The sequence below is a fragment of the Triturus cristatus genome, chromosome 8 (genome assembly GCF_964204655.1).
Source record: "Triturus cristatus chromosome 8, aTriCri1.1, whole genome shotgun sequence".
Taxonomy (NCBI): Eukaryota; Metazoa; Chordata; class Amphibia; order Caudata; family Salamandridae; genus Triturus; species Triturus cristatus.
Window position 1 is genome coordinate 225,173,495 of NC_140591.1, and position 23,178 is coordinate 225,196,672.

The following is a 23,178-nucleotide window of genomic DNA, read 5'->3' on the forward strand; positions in this document are numbered from 1 at the left end:
CATTGGACAGCGGAACCTTTAACAGAGGCCCTAGTCTGGAACAGTCCCATGTCCAGGGATAGGCCTCACTTAAAGGCATCAAGGACAAGGAGAGACGACAGAGCAGACATCCCCAATTGACTCCCAGTGTCAGGTCTGACCTCCTCAGTACACTCTACTATAAAGATAGGGTTCCCTGAGATGAACTAGATAGGGATTTTTCCAAGCAATCTGTGTTCCTCTAGGATTGGTTTCTCCACTGGGGGAGAAGAGGGCCTTCAGGCTGTCATCCTGCTCTTCAAGGGATCATTCTTAAAGGAAATGGTGCTGCTGTCCACATGCACTGTAGGCCCAGATTCCTCATGCTGCCAGTCTGAAACCTCAAGGGTTCTTAAGGAAACTGGAGTTCCCTGAGATTGCTTTGCGACAACTGTCAAGTTTGTCCTGCTGTAGATTCTGCACTAAAATTCCGCTCTGCATCCAGTCGCACATCATCAAGAGACAAGAAGCGTTCTGTTTTTCCTTTGCTTACCCACGGAGGAGAGGTCCGTCACCCTAATTGATTGAGTTGGTAATGGCTAGAAAAAGGAAGTGCATGGCGACGAAGTTTTTAAAGATCCATTTATTAAGATTTTCACTACATTTACTTTGAATCTTGTACAAGGAACAATGAAGTGCTCTAACAGGTGACCTGTTTTATTACATAAATTAACCCTAATCACTTCAGGATTGAAGGCACCATTAGCAGCCAAGCATGAGGTTGATCACCTGATACACATGCCCACAGCCCAAACCCATTCCGTGTTCTTTTCTCCGTGTTCAACTGTACACCATACATATCCACAGAATCTTCTATCTTTCGTGTGGGCTTGTCATCCATTTTGGCTTCCATCGCTAAAAATAAGGTCCCCCATTCCATGGCAGTTACTTCACTTCCCCGTACCCTCTGCTGCACAGCAATAGCTGCTTCTCCGATCTTATCCATCTCAGCAGTGCATGATGCAAATAAAGTTAGTTCCACCTTGGTTACCTGCTCCAGAGAGGCTAGAAAAATATGTCTGATTTGTTTTACCCGCAAAGAGAATTAGCGTCTTTGGACAAAGAAAAAGTAAAGCTGATGGTGAATTTGAGGGAAGCTAAAAGAATCATTAGACAAACTGTTACTGAAAGTAACTAACTTGTTCTTCTAATGAATCAAACATCACAAACCAAATTTCATCTTAAATTCTGCACTAGCTGCATGTCAGCAAGTGGATTATTTTTGAATTCCTTGTGCATAGCTGTCATGACTGTTGGTACTGCACTTGGTAAAAATTACTCCCTGAGGTATTGTACATACTAGGTGCAATAAATACCTTTACCCTCCCCAATCCAGGCCACGTAATTAAGGCCACTGTCATGGCTGTTTCAAATTTGACACACTCGGCACTTAACAGAGTCCCAGTTGGCATATGCAAATTACAAAACAGTGGTCTGGTCTAGATTTCATGAAATCAATGTTGTTACAGGCTAAATGATGAACAAGAATGATTTTACTTGCATGCTTCTTTAGCTTCTACATCCCTACGTTTTCTAAATATTTTGTTTATCTGAACTGCAATTTTAGCCAATTTTATTAGACCAATGTATTCTGTTTCTTTGCATGAACATATTTGTATTCAGATGTATACTTTTTATTAAGAAGTAAGCAGTTGTTTATTAGTGTTTTTAGTATGAACATTTGATAATTTGCCTAAAACTGGCCTACTCTAGTGTGCCTTGATGCAATAACCAAAATGAAACTGGAGCAACACTTATTTAAGATTTACATTAGGTTGCCAATCTTTTCTCCAATTTAAATATCCATTCCAGTAGATAAAATGTATTGTGTATTTTTACTGCAGGGGCTATTGAAAGGTGGCAAAAGTGCAACAATGATTTACCTGCTAGGATTGTCGTGTACCGTGATGGGGTCGGAGATGGTCAGCTGAGAATGGTGGTTGACTATGAAGTTCCACAGCTTTTGAATAGTTTCAAAGAAACCAGCATTGAATACAGGTACTTTTCAAATTCCTTTTCCTTGTTCGCACTTTATAATATCGAGTTTCCCATAGATGCACAAAGATTCACATGTATGTATGTCTTTCCTTGCTGTGTTTGAATGAGAGCTGGAGTTGAAAACAGGCATGTAGTATCCGTGGCTCCTGCATCAACTATAACTTGGGGACTGGCGGGAGATGACAGCTTCCCCTTTAACATCTTTGACTAGGTGTTACAGGAGAACTAAGAATCAAAGTTACTCACTTTCTGAAAGTGAGTGGGGTGGCTTTCAGTTTCTGCACATGCCCCTTCATTATTTTCATCTGTGTTCCATATCTTTGAAGCTTTTGCGTTGCTCCCACCCTACTTCCTTGGATGGTTGCCGTCATTGTATGATAATTGGGGCAGTATATGCAGCTCATGCGCCAATGCTGAAAGTAGAGCCTATCTCAGGAGCGTAGGATGGATGGAAACTAGACCTGTGGTGCCTATGGAATGGCGAGCTTCAAACTGTACTTTAAGGAAAATGTGGGTAAAGTGGAGTCAGTGGTCACATTGTGGGAGGCCTATAAATCAGTTCTGCGGGGTCAGGCCATGTTGCTGATAGCAGGAGAAAAAAGGAGGAAAAGGGAATGGGCGCAAAGGCTGGAGGGGGAAATATTAGACCTAGAGGCCAATGATGGGAGCGCCCTTATGCTAACGCAGCATATTACGTTTTGATTCAAGCAACAGGAGTATTGGGATTTGGCTGAACATACAGCCTTCAGCATTGCGCTAGTCACTCAAAAGAGGGTGTACAAGATGGGTGATAAGGCGGTGCACCTACTGGCCTGATTTGGGAATGAGAGAGATGGAGAGAAGTTGGGTTCTTGACCTGTGAAGAGGGACGGGGGTGATCAGAGGCAATGGGGATATTGCAGAAGAATTTGCAGACTACTCCTGTTCCCTATATAGTAAGTCCACCACGAGATCCGAAATACATTTTAGAGAGTTCTTGATGGATATCAAAGTACAGGGGCTTAGTGCTGAGGTGCGACGAGACACGGGGGCTGATATGTGCTAAGAGGAGATCATACTGGCCATCAGGGACATTCAGACGGGGAAAGTGCATGGCCCGAACAGGCTGTGAGCAGAGCTCTATAGAAAAATGGCAAGAAAAATGGCAAGCAATTTGGCCCCATATATGTGCAACATGTTTAGAGCTGCTAGGCATCAGGTTATCCCTCCTTGCTAACAGAGGTTAGCCACCATTGTAGTGATCCATAAGGAGGGCAAACCCCAAGCAGATTTCACCCCCTGCAGGCCGATCTCACTACTGAATTTGTTGTGTAAAATTCTTGCCAAGCTCATGGCCACCTGGCTACAGAGAGTTCGATAGACGATTATGCCTAATAGGGAGACATGGTTGAATCTCAGGCAGTTATACTCTTGCACTGAGGGTATCAAGGCAGGGACAGAACCACTAGTGGTCAAGGCCAAGGCTTTCAACACTCTGGAGTGGGTGTTTCTGTGGGGGGGGGTACTTAAGAGGATGGGTTTTGGTCCTAACTATATTGGATAGGTCAAATTACTTCATAGCGAACCACTGGCACCCATTATAACCAATGCTATTCACCCTAACACTGGAGCCCTTGGCGTGCTGGGAGCGTGTCGATCTGTTGCTGAGTGGTCTGGACTGGTGGAACGGGATGGGAGGATAGAATCTCCCTATATGCATACAATATCCTTCTGTAAGTGGCTAGTCCTTAAGTTTCTATCCTCAGGCTATTCCATATTTTCCATCTTTATGGGACCTACTCGTGATTCAAGATTAATTAGGGAAATTCCCTACCCCAGTGTGCTTAGACCATGGGGCAGAGCCTCACAGATGGGCTAGTGATGGAGGAAGTGGCCTTCAAATGTCATGGCCTCTACGTTACCAGGCAGCCTGATCTTTTCATCTAAGCTAACCTATAATCCTTGCTGGAATGGTTTTGAGCAGATATGCAACAGTGGAGATCACCCCCGTTGTCACTCCGTGGTAGAGCGGCAATTTATAAAATGGTTATCCTGCCCAAACTCCTCTATGTGCTATGAAATATGCAGTATCGCATTTCGCTCGAGTTGTTTGGAAGGGTCAACCAAACAGTTCAGCAGCTTTTATGAGCCGGTAGCCGGTAGCTGAGCCGGTAGCTGAGCCTACTAGCCCTACACCGGCCATATGTGAGGCCTTGGCCTCACTCCCTAGTTTGTCGATGGAGACATTTCATAAGTTGGCATATAAGATAAAATCTGGCTCGCCAGCGGATCCTGTGAGGCCAGCCCAGTTCAGAGACTCTGCTGATATTTGTCTTCCTCCACTGCGCCACCTCATAAATCTTTCTCTTGCCTCGGGTGTTGTTCCAATTAAATGGAAACAGGCTGTTGTGACACCCATATTGAAAAAGTCTACAATGGACCCCCTTAAACTCGAGAGCTATCGCCCGATCTCTCTCCTTCCCTGGGCCGCGAAAGTTGCTGAGGCCTATGTGAACGGGGTGCTGTCTGAACGTCTTGTGAGGGCAAGCATTCTGGATTCCTCCCAGAATGGCTTTCGTGCTGGTCACAGCACCGAGACAGCCTTGCTCTCAATGACGGAACATCTTCGATCTGTGCTTGACTCTGGTTAGACTGCGGCACAGGTATTACTTGATCTTAGTGCCGCGTTTGATACGGTCTCGCACAGGATCCTACTTCAACGTCTCAGAGAGGCGGGTGTTACGGACACTGCACTCGACTGGTTCCGCTCCTTCCTTGCTGATCGGACCTTCAAGGTTGCTACCCCGCCTTTTGAGTCCAAGTCCTATCCGCTGGAGCTGGGTGTGCCTCAGGGTTCGTCGTTGAGTCCCACATTATTCAACCTTTATGTGAGACCGCTAGCAGCTGTCGTCAAACATTGGGGCATGACTATGGTCTCTTATGCTGACGACACGCAGCTGGAGGTCGCCCTGAGTGGGGACTCCGACCTTGACGCCCCCAGATTCCGGGATGGACTCCTGGCGGTAGCTAGCTGGATGAATGCCAACTGTCTTCAGCTTAATGCTAAAAAAACTGAGGTCATGATTGTGGGCAAGCGGACGGATCTTTGGGGTGACATGTGGTGGCCTCCTGAGCTGGGTGTAACTCCTATTCCAGTTGCAGAGGTAAAAAAATTGGGGGTGTGGTTAGATCCTGCCCTCAGTTTTAGTGGCCACACAAAAAAAGTGGCGGCCACCTGTTTCGGCATTTTACGAGGGTTGAGACCTATCTTGAGGTTCTTTGATGCTCCTACCAGGCAGTTGGTCATACAGGCATCCATACTATCTCGGCTTGACTACGCCAGTTCGCTCCTGTTGGGGGCCAACCAGGCTGAAATTGCCCGGATGCAACGTATCCAGAACGCCGCAGCAAGAGCCCTGGTAGGTTTACCGAGGTTCTGCTCTGCGGAAAGTACCATCCGTTCTCTGCACTGGCTGCCCATGGCACAGAGGATCCATTTTAAGACCTTGTGTCTTTCTTTTAAGATCCTCAAGTGGGCCTCTCCCCAGATTCTTGATAATCTTTTGGTGCCTTACGTGCCCTCACGTTCTTTGAGATCCCTGGGTCAAAACTTGGTGGTGGTCCCACGGTTCAGGCTATGCAGGTCCGGAGGCCGGTCCTTCCGGGTTTTGGCTGCAAAATTGTGGAATTCTCTTCCGTCCCACATTCGTGAAATGGATGAGCTTTTGAAGTTTAGAAGGGCTATTAAAACGCATTTGTTCCCTCATTCATCTTAGTACTTTGATCTGCGCACTTCTGCCCTTGTACAGCTGTGTTGTGTTTGGGACCTCTCTCCAAGCGCCGGGACGCCCCTTGGCTGGGGCAGCTGTGCGCTATAGAAGTGTTATTAACATAACATAACATAACTTATGGGATGGGGGGGCGGTGAGGATATCACTCACCAAACTCACAAGGGGATGGTTTGATGGTGGCATTCCCCTCCCTGATGTGGAGAAGTGCTATTGGGCCTCCCAACTGATACATGTTAATAAATGGGCCTTCACCCACCAGACTGTGCCCTCAACCATGGCGGATCATAGTTGTGTACTTGGGGCTACCCAGGTGCATTATAATCCAGGAGGGGGTGCAGGTCTCTTCCGCCCTTGACGAGGGTTACTGCCTCCATTTCATGGGTGGATAATAGTTTCCTAGTTCCTCGGTTGGCTGGGAAGGCTCAAATTATGACACCACTATGGGACAGTGATATGCTGGCTGTGGTGGGGAGACTCAGAGGCTTCTCTAGTTGGGACTTGATTGTAATTTTCGTATGGGAGATCTGTGGAAGTGGGAGGGTCTGGCCTCCTAGCAGACATTATGAGGCAGGTATGTATGAGATGGCTCCCACAGAAATGTTTCGGTACTACCAGCTGTGTCACGCACTGATTATTCACATGGAACGGGACCTGGAGGATGCCTCGCTGTTAGACCTGGCACATTGGCGTGGGTCTCCCTTCCATTTTTCGCTGTTGCCTCATGTGTTTTTGCTGGTGTTAGTTGCTCAGGGCACTCTGCCACTGCTTTCCAGTGCCACAGTGCAAGTGCTCCCTATTGTAGATTGATGTATAATTTGTGATTCCATGATTGGTTGGTTTGGTTTACCTGTCAGACCCTAGTGCAGTGCACCAGGAGTGCCCAGGGCTTGTAAATCCAAATACTGCTGGTGGGCTTGCAGCACTGGTTGTGCCACTCACAGAAGCAGCCTGTAAAAGTGAGTCTAAGGTCTGCCATTGCAGAGCCTGCGTGCAGTCTGGTACTGTCATGCTGACTGGGCAAGTGCATCAACTTGCCAGTCCCTAAACCTTCCCTTTTCTTCATATCAGACACCCCTATGGTAGGCCCAAGGGCAGGGTGCATTGTAAGTATAAGGTAGGACATGCCCTGGTGTGTGTGGCATGTTCTAATAGTGAATTACAGCCATTTTCGTTTTTCACTATTGCAAGGCTACCTGTTCTCCATAGGCCAGAATGGGCAGTTTGGTTATTCCATCTTATAATCCTAACTGACTCAGGGAACATGGTAGAAATTCGAATTTAGTATGCCTGAACTCAGAATGATAAAATACATCTTTTAGTGCCGTTGGTTTAACATTCTGTGTTTGAAAATGCCCCTTTTAGGAAGTAGGCATTTTCTTGTCTAACCATTCAAACCTGCCTCTGCTAGGCTGTGTATTCTTTGTCTGAAGTTTTAGTGACAGGGCTGGGGAATTCCAGGAGACAAGGTGAGGTATCCCAGTGGTGAATAGAGAGATCTGCATCTAGATGGGAGGGAGGAGCTTCACCTGGGACCTGAATAGGGCTGTGCCTTCCCTCCACAATGCTGACTCCACCTCCTAGGGTGCGTCTGATGTCTCTGCCCTGCACTCTGAAAGGAAAGAAGGAGTCAGGTAAACAAAGTGCTCCAGGACTGACCAGAACCGGTTTGAACAAGGCAAATGCCCCTCTGCCTTCAGAGGACAAAGGATTTTGGGGGTATTGGGACCCTGATCCCAAGAATTTAGATCACTTTGGGAAACAAGAAGAAACTCTGCTGAGGAGAGGAACCAAGAAGAAACTGGGGAGAGACTATCCCTGAAACTGGGGAATTGGCCTGCAGGGGTTGCCTACTGCCAAAGAGAGGACAAAGGAACTTTGTGTGTACTTTTGCTCAACTTCTGAAGGATCTCCAAGGGCTTGGAAAAGAGCTTGCCTCCTGCTGAAGTCTGTCTCAGGAACAACAGACTTCACCCCCCAGCTAACCAGAGTTCTTTTGAAGTGCCTGCTGCTGTTGTTGGGCCTTCTGCGGGACTGCGTGTCACAAGGAGCTGCAAGCGCGACTCAAGAAGGAGAAGCGTGCTGCCGTCGGAGCTGTTGTCGTCGCATCGCTTAAATTGTGTCGCCGCTGCAGCTGTCGCATCGAGCGGAAGTGTCTCGCATCATCCAGGAAGTGTCTCGCAACGCCGAAGAAGCGTGTCGCCATCGCAGCCATCGTAGCTGACGCATTGCACCGCATCAAGAGAAGAGTCTCACATCGAGGAAGAAGCGTGTCGCCATCGCAGCCATCGTAGTTGTCGCATTGCACCGCATCAAAGCACCATGCATCCACGGAGAAGCATGCCGCCGTCGGTGCTGTTGTCGTCGCATCGCGTAAAGTGTGTCGCCGCTGCAAGCTGTTGCATCGAGCGGAAGCGTCTCGCAAACGTGGGAGAAGAGTGTCGCTGCCAAGGCCGCTGTCGTCGCATTGCGTAAAGTGTGTCGCCGCTGCAGCTGACGCATCGAATCGAGTCTTCTCGCAACATCAGAGAAGCGTGCCGCATCTGGAATATCTTCAAGTCTTTATTTCTTTGCACCAAAATCTTCAACGCATCAACATCGTTGCAACACTTTCGTTGCCCTGCGTGTCGCATCTAAAAGGTACATTGACTTAAAGTGTCGCATTTAAGAACTAAAGAGAACTAATCAAAATTCTACCATCTAAAGTAACAGTATTGTGTATTTTTGTCGTTTAATGGTCTTGTGGTAAATTATATAAAGAATACTTATTTTTGATATAAAACCTGTGTGGTGTCCATATGTAGTGTTGTCACTTGATTACTGTATGTGTTCACAAATGCTTTACACACTGCCTCTGAGATAAGCCTGTCTGCTCGTGCCAAGCTACCAAGGGGGTGAGCAGGGGTTATTTTAGAAGTCTACCCCTTTACCCTGACTAGAGGCGAGGGTCCCTATTTGTCACAAGTGCATACCTGTGCCAACTAGAGACCCCCAAGTCTAACATTGGTGGTCAGCGGTGAGGATTCTGGACTTGCATTTGTGACTCATGTACAGTGATTGGTGAACACTACTTAGTGAGTGCAGACCACAACGCAACCAATACTTGTTGGTAGATTTATTTTTGGGGCTTTCTATTTTTGAGTACTGCCAAGCTTAACCATGGTGGAGAAAGCAGCATCCATTGTCTCTGTTGATAATGAGTTGGAGTGAGAAGAAGAGAAATTGGACAGCTACACTGCCAAGCAGCTGAAATTCTTCTGCAAGGAATTTAATGTTTGCACTACTGGATGTAAAAATAAGGCATAGTTCTACAAGGCACTGAGGGCCTGGGTAGAAGCAAGGAATGCCACTGATAATGCAGAGGAGCAGCTGGAAGGGCCAGTGGGTCCAAGAGGAAGGAGAACCCCTTCCCGTCCCGGAAGCGGCATTTCTGGTAAAAGTCTATCTCCAGAGGAATTGGCAGATAGAAAAGAGTGTAGGATGCACGAAATTGAGCTGACCAAGCTCAAGTTAAGTGGGCAGTTAGAATTTGAAATGCAAAGTCGAAAGTTAGCTCTAGAAGAAAAGAAGCTACAGTTTGAACATGAAAAGGTTTTGAGGGAGTTGGAGTTGAAGGCCACCGTCAATGCCTGTGGAATCAAGAGTGTACATCCCTAAGGATGTGGCAAAGGAATTTTTTTTAAATGATGATATTGGGCAGTAGTTCAAGGCCTATGAGGTAACCATGTCTTCCCACCGGGTCCCTGAGAAGGATTGGGGAGCGGGATTGAGGGGGCGGTTCCTTAGTGAGGGGCGGGACACACTGCTAGACTTGCCTTCTGATGTCTATAATTCCTATCCCCACATGAAAGATGCAATAATGTCTAGATATGGTTTGACTCCTGAGATGTACAGACAGAGGTTCAGGGGTTGCACAAAGATAGCAAACATATGTCACTTTTTTCTGCAGAGCATTGGATGGTTGGGTGAGGGGTAGCAAAGTTGATAATTTTCAGGGACTTCTTGATTTAATTGCATGGGAGCACTTGTCAAGTAACTGTTTTCCTGAGCTACGCCAGCACCTGATTGATAGTAGGCTGACTAATCCTAGGAAGCTTGCTGAGGAGGCGGACCGCTGGGTCAGTACCAGGGTCTACAAGGGTCACGTGGGAGACTCAGCCAAGTGTGGGCAGGGTCCCCAGCAGAAGAGTAGGGGGGACAAGGGTAAACAGAGGGAGTTCCATAGGAGGCCCCAAAGTTATCCCCAAGGTAACCAAGGGAAAGGTTCTCAGCCTCCCCCCAAGAAACCGTCAGGGGCCCGACAGGTCCACCTGTTCAAAGAGGGCCCCCCAAATGCTACAAATGTGGAGAACTGGGTCATTGTGCCAATGATCCCAAGTGTCGTCCGTTTGGAAAACCAGCAGCCACTGGTGCAGCCCCCCGGCAGATGGCTAGTGTAGCCCTGGGTGAGAAGAGGGGTGCTCAAGGTGGGTGGGGATGTCCCTTGTCTCTTTAGGAGACTGTGAGGTGGTCCCCAGGACCCAGCTGCCTGATAACACTAAAAAATACAGGCAGTGGGTGACCATCAATGGCCATAGAGTGGAGGCTCTTAGAGATACAGGAGCCAGTGTGACAGCTGTCAAGTGTCACCTGGTGTCTCAAGAGAAAGGTTGTCCCTGGAGCATTCTACCCAGTTGTTGCCGCTGACAACACAGAGAGTCACTGCGAGGTGGTTCAGGTTCCCTTTGAGTGGGGGGGGTCTCTGGTACTCTTCAGGTGGCTGTGAGGCCCGCCATGCCTGTTGACTGTTTGTTGGGGAATGATTTGGAGAGCTCCCCTTGGGCAAAGGTAGAGTGAAGTGCTCATTTAGAAATGTTGGGTTTGCCTGACTGGGCGTGTGTGACCACCCGGTCCATGGCAGCAAGTAAAGGTGCCCAAGAGGACCTGGAGCCTGAAAGGGAGGCCCAGGTACCTGCCGTCAAGAGTAGAGGCAGGGGGTGTGGGAAACCGGCCCCCGAAGATCCCACGGTCCTGGAGGGAGCAGACGCTGTGGGGGATGCCCTGGAGCCTACAGGGGAACAGGTAGCCAAACTGGGGGGCCTGCCTGAGCTGACCCATTGGGAGCAAGAAGGAGGACCCTCCAGTGAGGAATTCTGCAAGGAGCAGAAAGAATGTCCTTCTCTTGTGGGTCTGCGGCAACAGGCTACAGACCAGGCAGCAGGTGATCAGTCTGGGTCACATTGGATCTACTGGGAGAATGATCTCCTGTATACAGAGCCTAAGGTTGCTGGGCCTGGGTCAGCCCGTGTGCTGGTGGTACCCCAGCGCTTCAAAGCCTTCCTACTGGGGCTGGCTCATGATGTTCCATTGGCAGGACATTTGGGGCAGGACAAGACCTTTGAGAGGCTTGTCACCCATTTTTATTGGCCCCAAATGCTCAGGTGTTCAGACACTCACTGCAGGACATGTCAGACTTGCCAGGCAATGGAAAGAGTGGGAGAAAGCGCAAGGCTCCTCTCCAGCCATTCCCTGTAGTCAGCACCCCCTTTGAACGGGTGGGTATTGACATTGTGGGGCCACTGGACCCCAAGACAGCCATGGGCAACAGGTTCATCCTGGTCTTGGTGGACCATGCCACCCTTTACCCGGAAGCCATACCTCTAAGGACAGTGACGGCCCCCGTGTTGGGACGAGCACTGATGGGAATTTTCTCCAGAGTGGGATTCCCTCACGAGGTAGTGTCTGACCGGGGAACCAACTTCATTTACAAGTATATGAAGTCCCTGTGGCAGGAGTGTGGTGTAACCTACAAGTTCACCACTCCTTACCACCCCCATGGAAACGGGTTGGTTGAGAGAGTCGACGAACCCTCAAAGGCATGACACTGGGTCTTGGGTGAGAAGCTCAAAGGGTTCAGCTCCTTTGAGCTTCTCTATGGACACCCAGTAAGAGGACCTCTAAGTCTGGTCAAAGAAGGCTGGGAGCAATCTCCCAGGAAGCCTCCCCACAATGTATATAGCTACATGCTGGCCTTTAGGAACCAAACTAGGCGTTTCAGACAACTCGCTGAGGCGAATCTGGAAGCCAGCCAGGAGGAGATGAAGCGGTGGTACGACCAGAATGCCACTCTGGTTGAGCTTCAGCCTGGATAGAAGGTGTGGGTCATGGCCCCAGTGTAGCCCTGTGCACTCCAGGATAAGTGGACCCGCCCCTTTGAGGTTGTGGAGCGCAAGAGTCCGGTTACCTACTTGGTGGACTTGCGGTCTCCCAGGAACCCCTTGAGGGTCCTGCATGTCAACCGCTTGAAGCCCCACTTGGAGAGGTCCCAAGTGGGCATGCTCTTGGCAACAGATGCTGGGAGGGAGTAGGAGACTGAGCCTCTTCCTGACCTCCTGTCAGCCAGAGAGCAAGACGGGTCAGTGGATGGTGTCAACCTCTCTTCCACCCTGACCCCTGAGCAACAGAATGACTGCCACCAGTGCTTGGGGCAATTTTTTGATCTGTTCTCCCTGGTTCCTGGTGTCACTGATTGGTGCGTCCATGAGGTGGACGCTGGGGATAAAACACCTGTAAGGCACAAAGCCTACAGAGTGACTGACAGGGTGAGGGCTTGCATCAAGGAGGAGGTCTCCAAAATGCTTGTACTAGGGGTAATTGAGTCCTCTAGCAGTCCTTGGGCCAGCCCAGTGGTCTTGGTCCCAAAGGCTGCCGCGCCGGGTGCCACACCCGAACTCCGGTTCTGTGTGGACTACCGAGGGCTCAATGCAGTCACCAGGACTGATGCACACCCCATCCCCAGAGCTGATGAGCTCATAGATCGGCTAGGGACTGCACGGTACCTCAGCACGTTTGACTTAACATCTGGATACTGGCAGATCGCCTTGACCGATGTGGCAAAGGAGAGGTAAGCATTCTTCACACCAGATGGGCACTACCAGTTCCGGGTGATGCCCTTTGGGATGAAGAATGCCCCTGCCACCTTTCAGAGGTTGGTCAACTAGGTGTTGGCTGGACTGGATTTGTTCAGTGCCGCCTACCTGGATAACATCCCAGTGTTCAGCGCCATTTGGGAAGAACATCTGCGCCACCTCTGGGAAGTGTTGATGGTGCTGCGGAGGGCAGGCCTCACGTTCAAGGCGAGTAAGTGCCAGATCGGGCAGGGTTCCGTGGTGTACTTGGGACGCCAGGTAGGGAGCGGCCAGGTGGCGCCCCTGCAGCCCAAGATTGAAACCATCCTGGCTTGGGAGCTGCCCAAAACCCAGACAGAGGTGAGAGTCTTTTTAGGACTCACGGGTTACTACAGGAGGTTTGTCAAGGGGTATGGCAACATTGTTGCACCCTTGACAGTGCTGACTTCCAGGAAGCAGCCCAAGAAAGTGATTTGGACTGACACCTGTCAGAAAGCTTTTGAGGCCTTAAAACTGCTATGTGCACAGCGCCCGTGCTCTTGGCACCCAACTTCTCCAAAGAGTTCATAGTGCAAACACACGCTTCAGAGCATGGTGTGAGGGCTGTTCTCTCACAGATGAATGAAGAGGGCCTAGATCAACCCGTAACCTTCATCAGTTGGAGGTTACTTCCACGGGAACAGAGGTGGAGTGCTATTGAGCGTGAGGCTTTTGCTGTGGTCTGGGCACTGAAGAAGCTGAGACCATACCTGTTTGGGACTCACTTCCGGGCTCAGACAGACCACAGGCCCCTCAGATGGTTGATGCAGATGAGGGGAGAGAATCCAAAGCTGGTAAGGTGGTCCATTTCCCTACAGGGGATGGATTTTACAGTGAAACATCGGCCCGGTACAGAACACGCCAATGCGGATGGTCTGTCCAGATTTTTCCGCCTTAGTGATGAGAACTCCGAGGAGGTAGGGTACTTCTCCCCACATTTCAGCTGGAGGGGACACATGTTAGACCTGGCACATTGGCGTGGGTCTCCCTTCCATTTTTCGTTGTTGCCTCATGTGTTTTTGCTGGTGTTAGTTGCTCAGGGCACTGGCCCAGTGCCACAGTGCAAGTGCTCCCTATTGTAAATTGATGTATAATTTGTGATTCCATGATTGGTTGGTTTGGTTTACCTGTCAGACCCTAGTACAGTGCACCAGGAGTGCCCAGAGCTTGTAAATCCAAATACTGCTGGTGGGCTTGCAGCACTGGTTGTGCCACCCACAGAAGCAGCCTGTAAAAGTGTGTCTAAGGTCTGCCATTGCAGAGCCTGCTTGCAGTCTGGTTTTGTCATGCTGACTGGGCAAGTGCACCCACTTGCCAGTCCCTAAACCTTCCCTTTTCTTCATATCAGACACCCCTATGGTAGGCCCAAGGGCAGGGTGCATTGTAAGTATAAGGTAGGAAATGCCCTGGTGTGTGTGGCATGTTCTAATAGTGAATTACAGTCATTTTCGTTTTTCAGTATTGCAAGGCTACCTGTTCTCCATAGGCCAGAATGGGCAGTTTGGTTATTACATCTTATAATCCTAACTGACTCAGGGAACATAGTAGAAATTCGAATTTAGTATGCCTGAACTCAGAATGATAAAATACATCTTTTAGTGAAGTTGGTTTTAACATTCTGTATTTGAAAATGCCACTTTTAGAAAGTAGACATTTTCTTGTCTAACCATTCAAACCTGCATCTGCTAGGCTGTGTATTTCTTGTCTGAAGTTTGAGTGACAGGGCTGGGGAATTCCAGGAGACAGGGTGAGGTGTCCCAGTGGTGAATAGAGAGATCTGCATCTAGATGGGAGGGAGGAGCTGCACCTGGGACCTGAATAGGGCTGTGCCTTCCCTCCACAATGCTGGCTCCACCTCCTGTGGTGCGTCTGATGTCTCTGCCCTGCACTCTGAAAGGAAAGATGCCCCTCTGCCTTCAGAGGACAAAGGATTTGGGGGTATAAGTATTGGGACCCTGATCCCAAGAATTTAGATCACTTTGGGAAACATAGAAGAAACTCTGTTGAGGAGAGTAACCAAGAAGAAAATGAGGAGAGACTATCCCTGAAACTGGGGATTGGCCTGCAGGGGTTGCCTACTGCCAAAGAGAGGAGAAAGGAACTTTGTGTGTACTTTTGCTCAACTTGTGAAGGATCTCCAAGGGCTTGGAAAAGAGCTTGCCTCCTGCTGATGTCTCAGGAACAACAGACTTCACCCCCCCAGCTCCCCAGAGTTCTTTGGGAGTGCCTGCTGCTGCTGTTAGGCCTTCTGAGGGACTGCGTGTCGCAAGGAGCTGGAAGCGCGACTCAAGAACGAGAAGTGTGCCGCCATCATAGCTGTTATCATTGCATCACGTAAAGTGTGTCGCCGCTGCAGCAGTCACATCCAGCGGAAGCGTCTTGCATCATCCAGGAAGTATCTCGCAACGCCGAAGAAGCGTGTCGCCATCGCAGCCATCGTAGTTGTCGCATTGCACCGCATCAAGAAAAGCGCCTCGCATCCACAGAGTAGCGTGCCGCCGTCGCAGCTGTTGTCGTCGCATCGCGTAAAGTGTGTCACCGCTGGAAGCTGTCGCATCAAGCGGAAGCGTCTCGCAAACGTGGAAGAAGAGTGTCGCTGCCAAGGCCGCTGTCGTCGCATCGCGTAAAGTGTGTCGCCGCTGCAGCTGACGCATCGAATCGAGTCTTCTCGCAACATCGGGGAAGCGTGCCGCATCTGGAATATCTTCACGTCTTTATTTCTTTGCACCAAAATCTTCAACGCATCAACATCGTTACAACACTTTCGTTGCCCTGCGTGTGGCATCTAAAAGGTACATTGACTTAAAGTGTCGCATTAAAGAACTAAAGAAAACTAAGCAAAATTCTACCATCTAAAGTAACAGTATTTTGTATTTTTGTCGTTTAATGGTCTTGTGGTAAATCTATATAAAGAATACTTATTTTTTATATAAAACCTGTGTGGTGTCCATCTGTAGTGTTGTCAATCGATTACTGTATGTGTTCACAAATGCTTTACACACTGCCTCTGAGATAAGCCTGTCTGCTCGTGCCAAGCTACCAAGGGGGTGAGCAGGGATTATTTTAGGAGTGTACCCCTTTACCCTGACTAGAGACGAGGGTCCCTATTTGTCACAAGTGCATACCTGTGCCAACTAGAGACCCCCAAGTCTAACACTCGCCAGTAGAGAATAATTGTTTACAGAACAACTGCACAAAAAGTGATCTCCCCAACTAAATTTGAAAGAGACCGGGAGGCAGATATAGCGGAACTAGGGTAGGAGGAATGGAAAGAGGCGATTGGATCACCCAGAGAAGCGGCCATTAGAGTGCCTTTTCGCTGGTATAGTTGTGTCTTGCACAGGTCCTACTGCATGAGAGTGCTTATGCATAAGATGGGACTGGCTACCTCTGGTAGGTACAGTAGGGATTTGAGCTGCAGAAGGATTTTCTTCATACTCTTTTGGACTCTCCACGGTTGGAGGGCTTTTGGACGGGGGGAGGAGAATCTCCAGCAAGGGGCTGGCCTATGCACAGAAACCTCAGTCAAGACTATTGTATTGAACGTTTCAGGGGAAGAGATTCTCAGCAAATATCCCACCTTGGGGTTTGCAGTGGATAAGCGCAATGTTGTTTGCAAGTGGGGAGTGACTAATCCACTCAGTGTAGAGTAGTGGCAAATGGACATGGATTGGTGCAGGGCGGGAGAGTGGCAGGTTTATGAAGGCAGGGGATGCCCCCATTAGTGAAAGAAGGTATGGAGACTGTGAGAAAGCTGCGGCCTCGCTGATGGCCTGTTGGTACTGGAGTAACTATGTCTACAGGGTTGAAAATTGTGGGTGACGTGTACCCTTTGTCTGTGAGGGGGGACTTTCGATTTGGATGGCAATACCGGGTAGTTTAACTGCTCTGTTATTGTTATCCTGCGAGATACATCGTGCCGGGTTTTGGTTGTGTGTTTCTACAAAATATATATTTTTTTTAAATAAACCCTACAAGTGGAGCGAGAGGTAAACATTTCCTTTTACTAGAAGTCTCAATACGTGTGAAGCACCACCAAGCTTACTCGTGTATTTCTACTACCTACCGTGGCAGCTGTTTTTCTAAAAGGACAACTAGGGTATGCACCACTTACATGCAACTTGTTCTACAACTGTCAGATGGTTGTAGCAAGGCCTAGTGAACTGATGCATTCTCCTAGGCCTTAAAATAGAGTCCTTGCAATACAGAAATTCATATAAAAGTTAGGGCCTGCAACCTAAGCACTCGATTGGCTAGAGAATTTACTCTTCCTCAGCCTGTTCTAACATATAAGGCCTCTCACCAGCCATTTATCTTTACTTTAATTCCCACTTTTCATTTGGTGCTATGTGAATTTGTGGTTTCTCCTGTTTAACATCAGTAATATTGAAGTTATCCTATTCTGGAGGCTTCCATGGGAACCAGAAGAACCTATAGAGTAGGTATCTATAGATCAGATGAGTTGATAAAAATGACACCTACTTTGTCCAGATAAAGGTGCTACACTTTGTGGCTTTATAAGAGCACCGAAAATAGATAAATCCACCAACATTATTAGATGTGTCAAAAGTGCCTCAGAAATGCTGTTCTAAATCATCTTGTGGTATGGAGGAATATAAGAACAGAACTCGGCTTTCTGAATCAAAGAAGGGTTGTACTTGAACTGCATATGCCAGAGGCAATATATTTTTTTTGAATTCTTGGAACCCCAGATCATTAGCGGGACATACAGTACTTGGCCAGCACAAATCTATCCCTCGTACGAAGATAGAAGAACTAATCAATCAAACGTTATTGTTGTCAGCCTGGGCCATAACAATGCAAAACTATTTCAATATAAAAACACCTTTTGTATTTACAACATAGTTTTTGATATGTTATGTAAAATGATAATAAAAACAATATGTTAAACGGAACTATAACCAGACCGCCAGTAAACTTGCTTTGTTGTTATTAAGACACCCTATTACCTGCACAGCTTTATCAACAAAGCACTGGTGAGAAGGCAGCATAGTTGCACTTTTGTTATTAGACTGGCTCTAGCATGCCTTTATTTGCCTCAGTGGTTTACCATACAGATTAGATATTGTACAGGGTGTACTTTCATTATTAGACTGTCATGAAGAGGATGGCTTAACTGTAGCTTTAGTGCATCTGGATCCAAAAGACGACCTCCAGCATACTGGGGAAAGGACAATAAAAAGTTAACAGCAAAGAAGGACAAAGAAATGAAAAGGAACAAGAAACAACAAACAGAGAAAAAAGACTTCATTGTTTTTCCTTTCCGGGCTTAAACCAGGAAGAGGAAGAAACAGAAAGCAAGTAAGGACAATGAAGGACCCAAGGAAGATAGATGCTCCAGAGGAAGGAACATCACCTCCACAGGCCCGCTGGCAGGACCAGGACTCATTCCTGCTAGAGAACGAGACAAGGGAGGTAAACTGAGTCCCTAAGCACTAACTAAAGGAAAGAAAAAGCAAACATTTGTGACTGCAAGTTTGATTTATTTCCAAGACAGTCTGTTTTATTTCTCTTATGTCTCATTATCCTCAGAAGAAACTGGGAGGAGAGAAGGGTCTAAAAGATGGACCAATTTTTGTTTTATGTTTAAAGGTTTACATTCCTGGCACGGCCCTAAAGTAAGAGTAGTAGGATTTGAAAGGAAGACAGAAAGGAAGAGTTGACCAAAAGCCCTATATTTATGAAAGAATAATTAGTAAAAGAAGAAAGAGACAAAAGAAGTGATAATATTAAATCAGTTTCAGGCAGAAAACCTGCCTGTACTTTTTCTGGTCTTCCAAGGCACTCTAGCCCATGGCGGTACCTGAGAAACAAGTGAGGAAGAGGCTGATCAAGATTCTTCAGAGTGGGAGTAAAACATAGACTCTTGTATATTATATTCATAATCAACTAACATATATCGAGGACAAAAACGTTTTCTTTCTCTTCTGCAATCAAGTATTGGTACACCAGTAAAAACGTACTACAAAACCTACGTGACCTGAAGATAATAACTTTCAAGACTTGATTGATGGGCACATGTAACTCAAGCAGAGCAGTACCAAGATCTTCTCCTATTTATGAATAAATGTAAGGCTATATACACAATGATAAATGAAAACTAAGTGTGTTTTTTAATCTCATTTTGATGGATTGGTACAAAACCATATACTAGGGCTAAAAATAAAAAGTACAATTTGTCAATTTGTGGACTTTTTCTTTGTGTAATTTCTGAAAAAGGAGAAACAGTTTCTTGCACATCATAATGCAAAACTGTCCCTTTCTCCCGTAGAATGTGGTGTTAAACTTGCTGATAGCAGAGGGGGCCATTGATGACAGTGACGGGGCTTGTAGGACAGCTTATAGAACAGCACGGGCTGAACTTGACATCATGGGTTGGGTTGTTGGCATTAAAGCATGAGTGCACTCACACTGGGTCGCAGCATCAAGGGATTCTAAGGCTGCAGAAGCGGTCTGACTCTTGCCAGAGCAGGTGATGGAACAGGTCTTAAAGGAGTTAGTATCTCATCATATACTGTATCATTCAGAATCAACAGCTGCATGGCAGTGCAGTATGATTACTGAACTCTTATTGGACAAATCACTGCTCTCATATTGAATGCAACTGATATTGGCAACTCCAATGGAACATCCAAACAGGTAGTATCAAAAGAAACCGTTCATTACCCAAAACCAATGTCTCACTCTAGGTGTTTGGAACTTGCAAAATTATAAAGTCCATTTTGAAGTTATTGCATTCAATATTTCTCCTCCAAAGTAAAATGACATATTTTCATGGCATTGCTGTTCAGTTAGACAGATGTAATTTCTACTCGCCTGGGGATTCATGCTTATGTTATTTCTTTACTAGATGAAAAATGAGAATTGCACAACCAAATAACAATAGGGTACTTGACAATCAAATAATTTCTACAGACATGAAAACAGTGAGGTGAAGAATGAAGGAATCAGTCCACAAATTACTTTTTAACCAGTCAGAAAGTCAAATGCAGTGATTTAGAAGACTTTAGGGTTTGATGAGTAAAAATCAGTATGCAACAGATGGATGGAAACTGCATCTGCAGGAGTATTTGTATTTCAGATGCAAAATGGTCTGTTTGCAAGGCAAAGGTTTCTGCTGCTGACGGTTAAGATAACTCTTTCTGTTTTAATATTGCAACAAGCATATTTAAATTATCAAAGTGCATACTTACCATACATAATTTTGCCCTTGAAACACGTAAAAAAACTTTCTTCAAGGAGGATATAATATGACAACATCTCACAGTTTTCAGAATAGTTAACAAGTAGGTGAATCCAGATGTCATGCCACAACAGCTGTCATTTGTTCTTATTAGGGCCAAATTTTGAGGGTTGAGGGGTTAGGATTGAATGCGACCATATGACCAGCAATTTGCAGGCAAAACCTGCCATCATAGTGCTACAATCTCCGTGCAGAGTGAAAGAATCTTAGAGGAGTGAGTGTCCTAGAAGATTGGAGCATCCAGATGTCTTTATGAATGTTGGCTGGTCTTTTATCCAACAAACGGGAATTTCCATTCACGATAAAAGGAGGCATCATGTATTTATTCAATACCATCCTAATCATGTATGTTTTTGGCAGTCCCAGAAATAAAAGGCAGTAATTGGCAAGGAGATTATTCCATGTAAGAGCCAGGTAATGTGTGGACCTTCTGCCAATAAAATGTGTTGTTTTCTGTTTCCGCTTGAAAGGGTATTCCGTGTCTCTTTTATGGCCAATCTTTTCTGGGTTGATGTCAAATTGTAAGGATCAAACACAGCACTCCTGTTTATTAGCTGCCGGGACAATTTGCTAACTTTAGAGGATTGTAATGCTTTATTTGTGTTATTGCACTTCTCTGAGCTCCTACTTGTAAAAGACTTAAATCTTTTTTGAGTTGATGAAATTATGGTGGAGATTGTGTATACTAAATTTTGAAAGAGTCTTGAAAGCCATTATTGATAACTTTAAATGTGATCTGCATTATTTTGTTGTCAGTTTTCCCAATTCTATCTGCAGCTTCCCTTTCTGAATATGCCTACTTTTCTTTAGTAATAGCATGTATTAGAGTGAACACAAATCATTTATTTTTTACTGGATGGGGATCCATTAGATAAACATTGGATGCCATATCTTCGCTCATTTTATCCAGGTGTTCTTTAATAACAGTTAAAGTAGAATGGAACTAATTCATGCATCCATCAGTATTTACTGGCCATGGAGCACGCCCATCTGTACCAAATCGCAGTCATATTATAAGTCATATTTGAATGATATTAGGGGGCGCTAGAGGGCGCGCACGCAGTATGGCCGCACTTCGGTGAGGCTCCTGCTGCCTGGACACACTATCCTACAATTATCCTACTTAACTGATCGCCTGCCGGACCGCGACCGGGTGTACCTGTGGCTGCTGGTCCCCGGCGGCCCCGACGGAAGTTTGGGAGCCGAGAGACCCTCGAGGACTGAGTGCGAGGCGCTGCAAGTTCTGCCGGACCAGTGGCTGAGACGTGTTGGTGGCGGCGGCCGGGATCTGGAGCTACGCGATCCCGGTGCTGTCCACGAGGCAGGTAGGCCCCGGCCTGCCCCTTGCTGTTGCGGCGACCGTTGCGGGGGGGATCGAGGAGGCTGCACGGGGGACAGACGCGGCGAAGAGCGGAGGGGCTCCGGACTCTTCTTGTACTTGGCTTGCCCCCCCCCCACCCCCCCTGCTGCCGTGTGACTTGCCTGTGCCCGGCGGCGGAGTGAAGTGATCCTGCGCTTTGGGGGACGAGCGGTGCTGGTGGCCGGAGGGGTCTCTCTGCGTGGCGCCAGAGGTGAACAGCCCCCCGTGCTTTACCTGGGCCCTGTTGACTCGCCGCCGAGGGTGCTCCGGACTCCCCGCATCCCTCCTGCTGAACTCGCTGCGACGGGACTCTGAGGCCTGATGGAGGTGGCGCTGAGCCGTGACTTCGGCGGGGCTGATGGCGGAAGAGGGATACGCCGCGATGGCCTAGTGCTGCACGGACCGAGACTGCACTGCTGCTGGGGACCCCTGGGGCTTCCTCCTGAACGACTCCCCTCGCCTCCCCTCGCTGTGGCCTGGAGGCCCCCCTGCTGGTGCTCTGCTGGTGTCCCTGACGTGGGGGCTACTCTTCGTGGGCTTGCCTCCTTCCTGTGCACGGGCGGCCGGGGCCCGCAGCGGAGCGCTGACTGATTCCGCCCTTGGGACGGTGCGGGCTGTCGTGAGGCTCCCTTCCTGGGCTGCCCCTGCGTTGCCGGGTGGGTCCGTCGTCTGCACCGGCGCCGACCGGGGCTGAACTGCCCTTTGCAAGCCCCTGTTTCTGACCTGCCGGCGACGGGGGCGACCTTGGCTACTCTGGGGTGTGTGGCGGCCCCCTACCAAGTGCCCAAGATGGGCAAGCATGACGCTAAACAGGCGAAGCTGTCGTTTGCTGCCCCAGCTGCGAAAACCGGGCTGCGGAGTGCACCGGATGATGGGGGCGCGCGGGCCCCCCCGATGCTGGATGTGGACGCGGCCCCGCCGCCACTGGATCTGCAACAGATGATGCGGGAGATGAGGCAGGGCTTTGCCACCGTGGTGGATAAGGTGGACCGTCTTACTTCCCGTATGGATGCGTACGCACAGAAAATCGATGCCCATGATGAGCGCCTTAATGAGGCCGAACGGCGGATCTCGGAGAACGAAGATACGACTGCTTCCCACTCTACACAGCTCACAAAAATGGACAATGTCCTGCGCATTATAGCAGCTAAGAATGAGGAGTTAGAAGCCCGCAGCCGCCGTAATAATATTCGCGTGGTGGGTGTGCCAGAGTCCACCAATACAGGGCGCATGGAGGATTATGTGGAGAGGATTCTCATTGCCTCTATTGGTGCGGACGCCTTCTCTAAACAGTTCATCGTGGAGAGGGCGCACCGGTCACTTGGCCCGCGACCGCGTCCCGGCACCCCACCCCGGCCCATCATCGCGCGGCTTCTAAACTACCGCGACCGAGATGCTGCGCTGTGGGCTGCGCGTATGAACCAGAATCTGTTATGCGAAGGTGTCAGCTTCACCGTCTTCCCAGACTTCACGCCTGTTGTGCAGGAACAGCGTCATAAATTCGTTGATGTTAAGAAAAAGCTGCGAGCTCTCCAAGTCGACTATGCGTTGCTTTATCCGGCGAAGCTGCGTGTCACCCATCAAGCGAAGCAACATTTCTTCACGAACCCGCAGCAGGTGGAGGACTTTTTCAAATCCCTGCGGAAAACGCGTCGTGACCGGCCTGATGAGGAGGATGCGGCCCCAGAGAACGAACATTGACTGCTAACCTGCGGGTTGCCGGGATCACTCCCCTACATTACTGTACAGCTTCTCTGTGCTTCTCCTGATTGCCCGCCCCTGCGGGCCTCTTGATGGGCTGCGTACTGACTGAGCGAGCCTGGCCTGGTCGCGTGCTGGACAGGG

At 48.3% G+C, this 23,178-nt stretch overlaps 1 protein-coding gene across 2 annotated transcripts in view; it reads left to right on the forward strand.

Annotated features, from left to right (window-relative positions):
* PIWIL4 (piwi like RNA-mediated gene silencing 4) overlaps nt 1-23,178 on the forward strand; it is a 370,970-nt gene that overhangs the window by 307,305 nt on the left and 40,487 nt on the right. For both annotated transcript variants that reach the window (XM_085621407.1, XM_085621408.1), the window contains exon 18: nt 1,863-2,016. In XM_085621407.1, the coding sequence (XP_085477533.1) occupies nt 1,863-2,016 (154 nt within the window). The remainder of the gene's footprint in view (nt 1-1,862; nt 2,017-23,178) is intronic.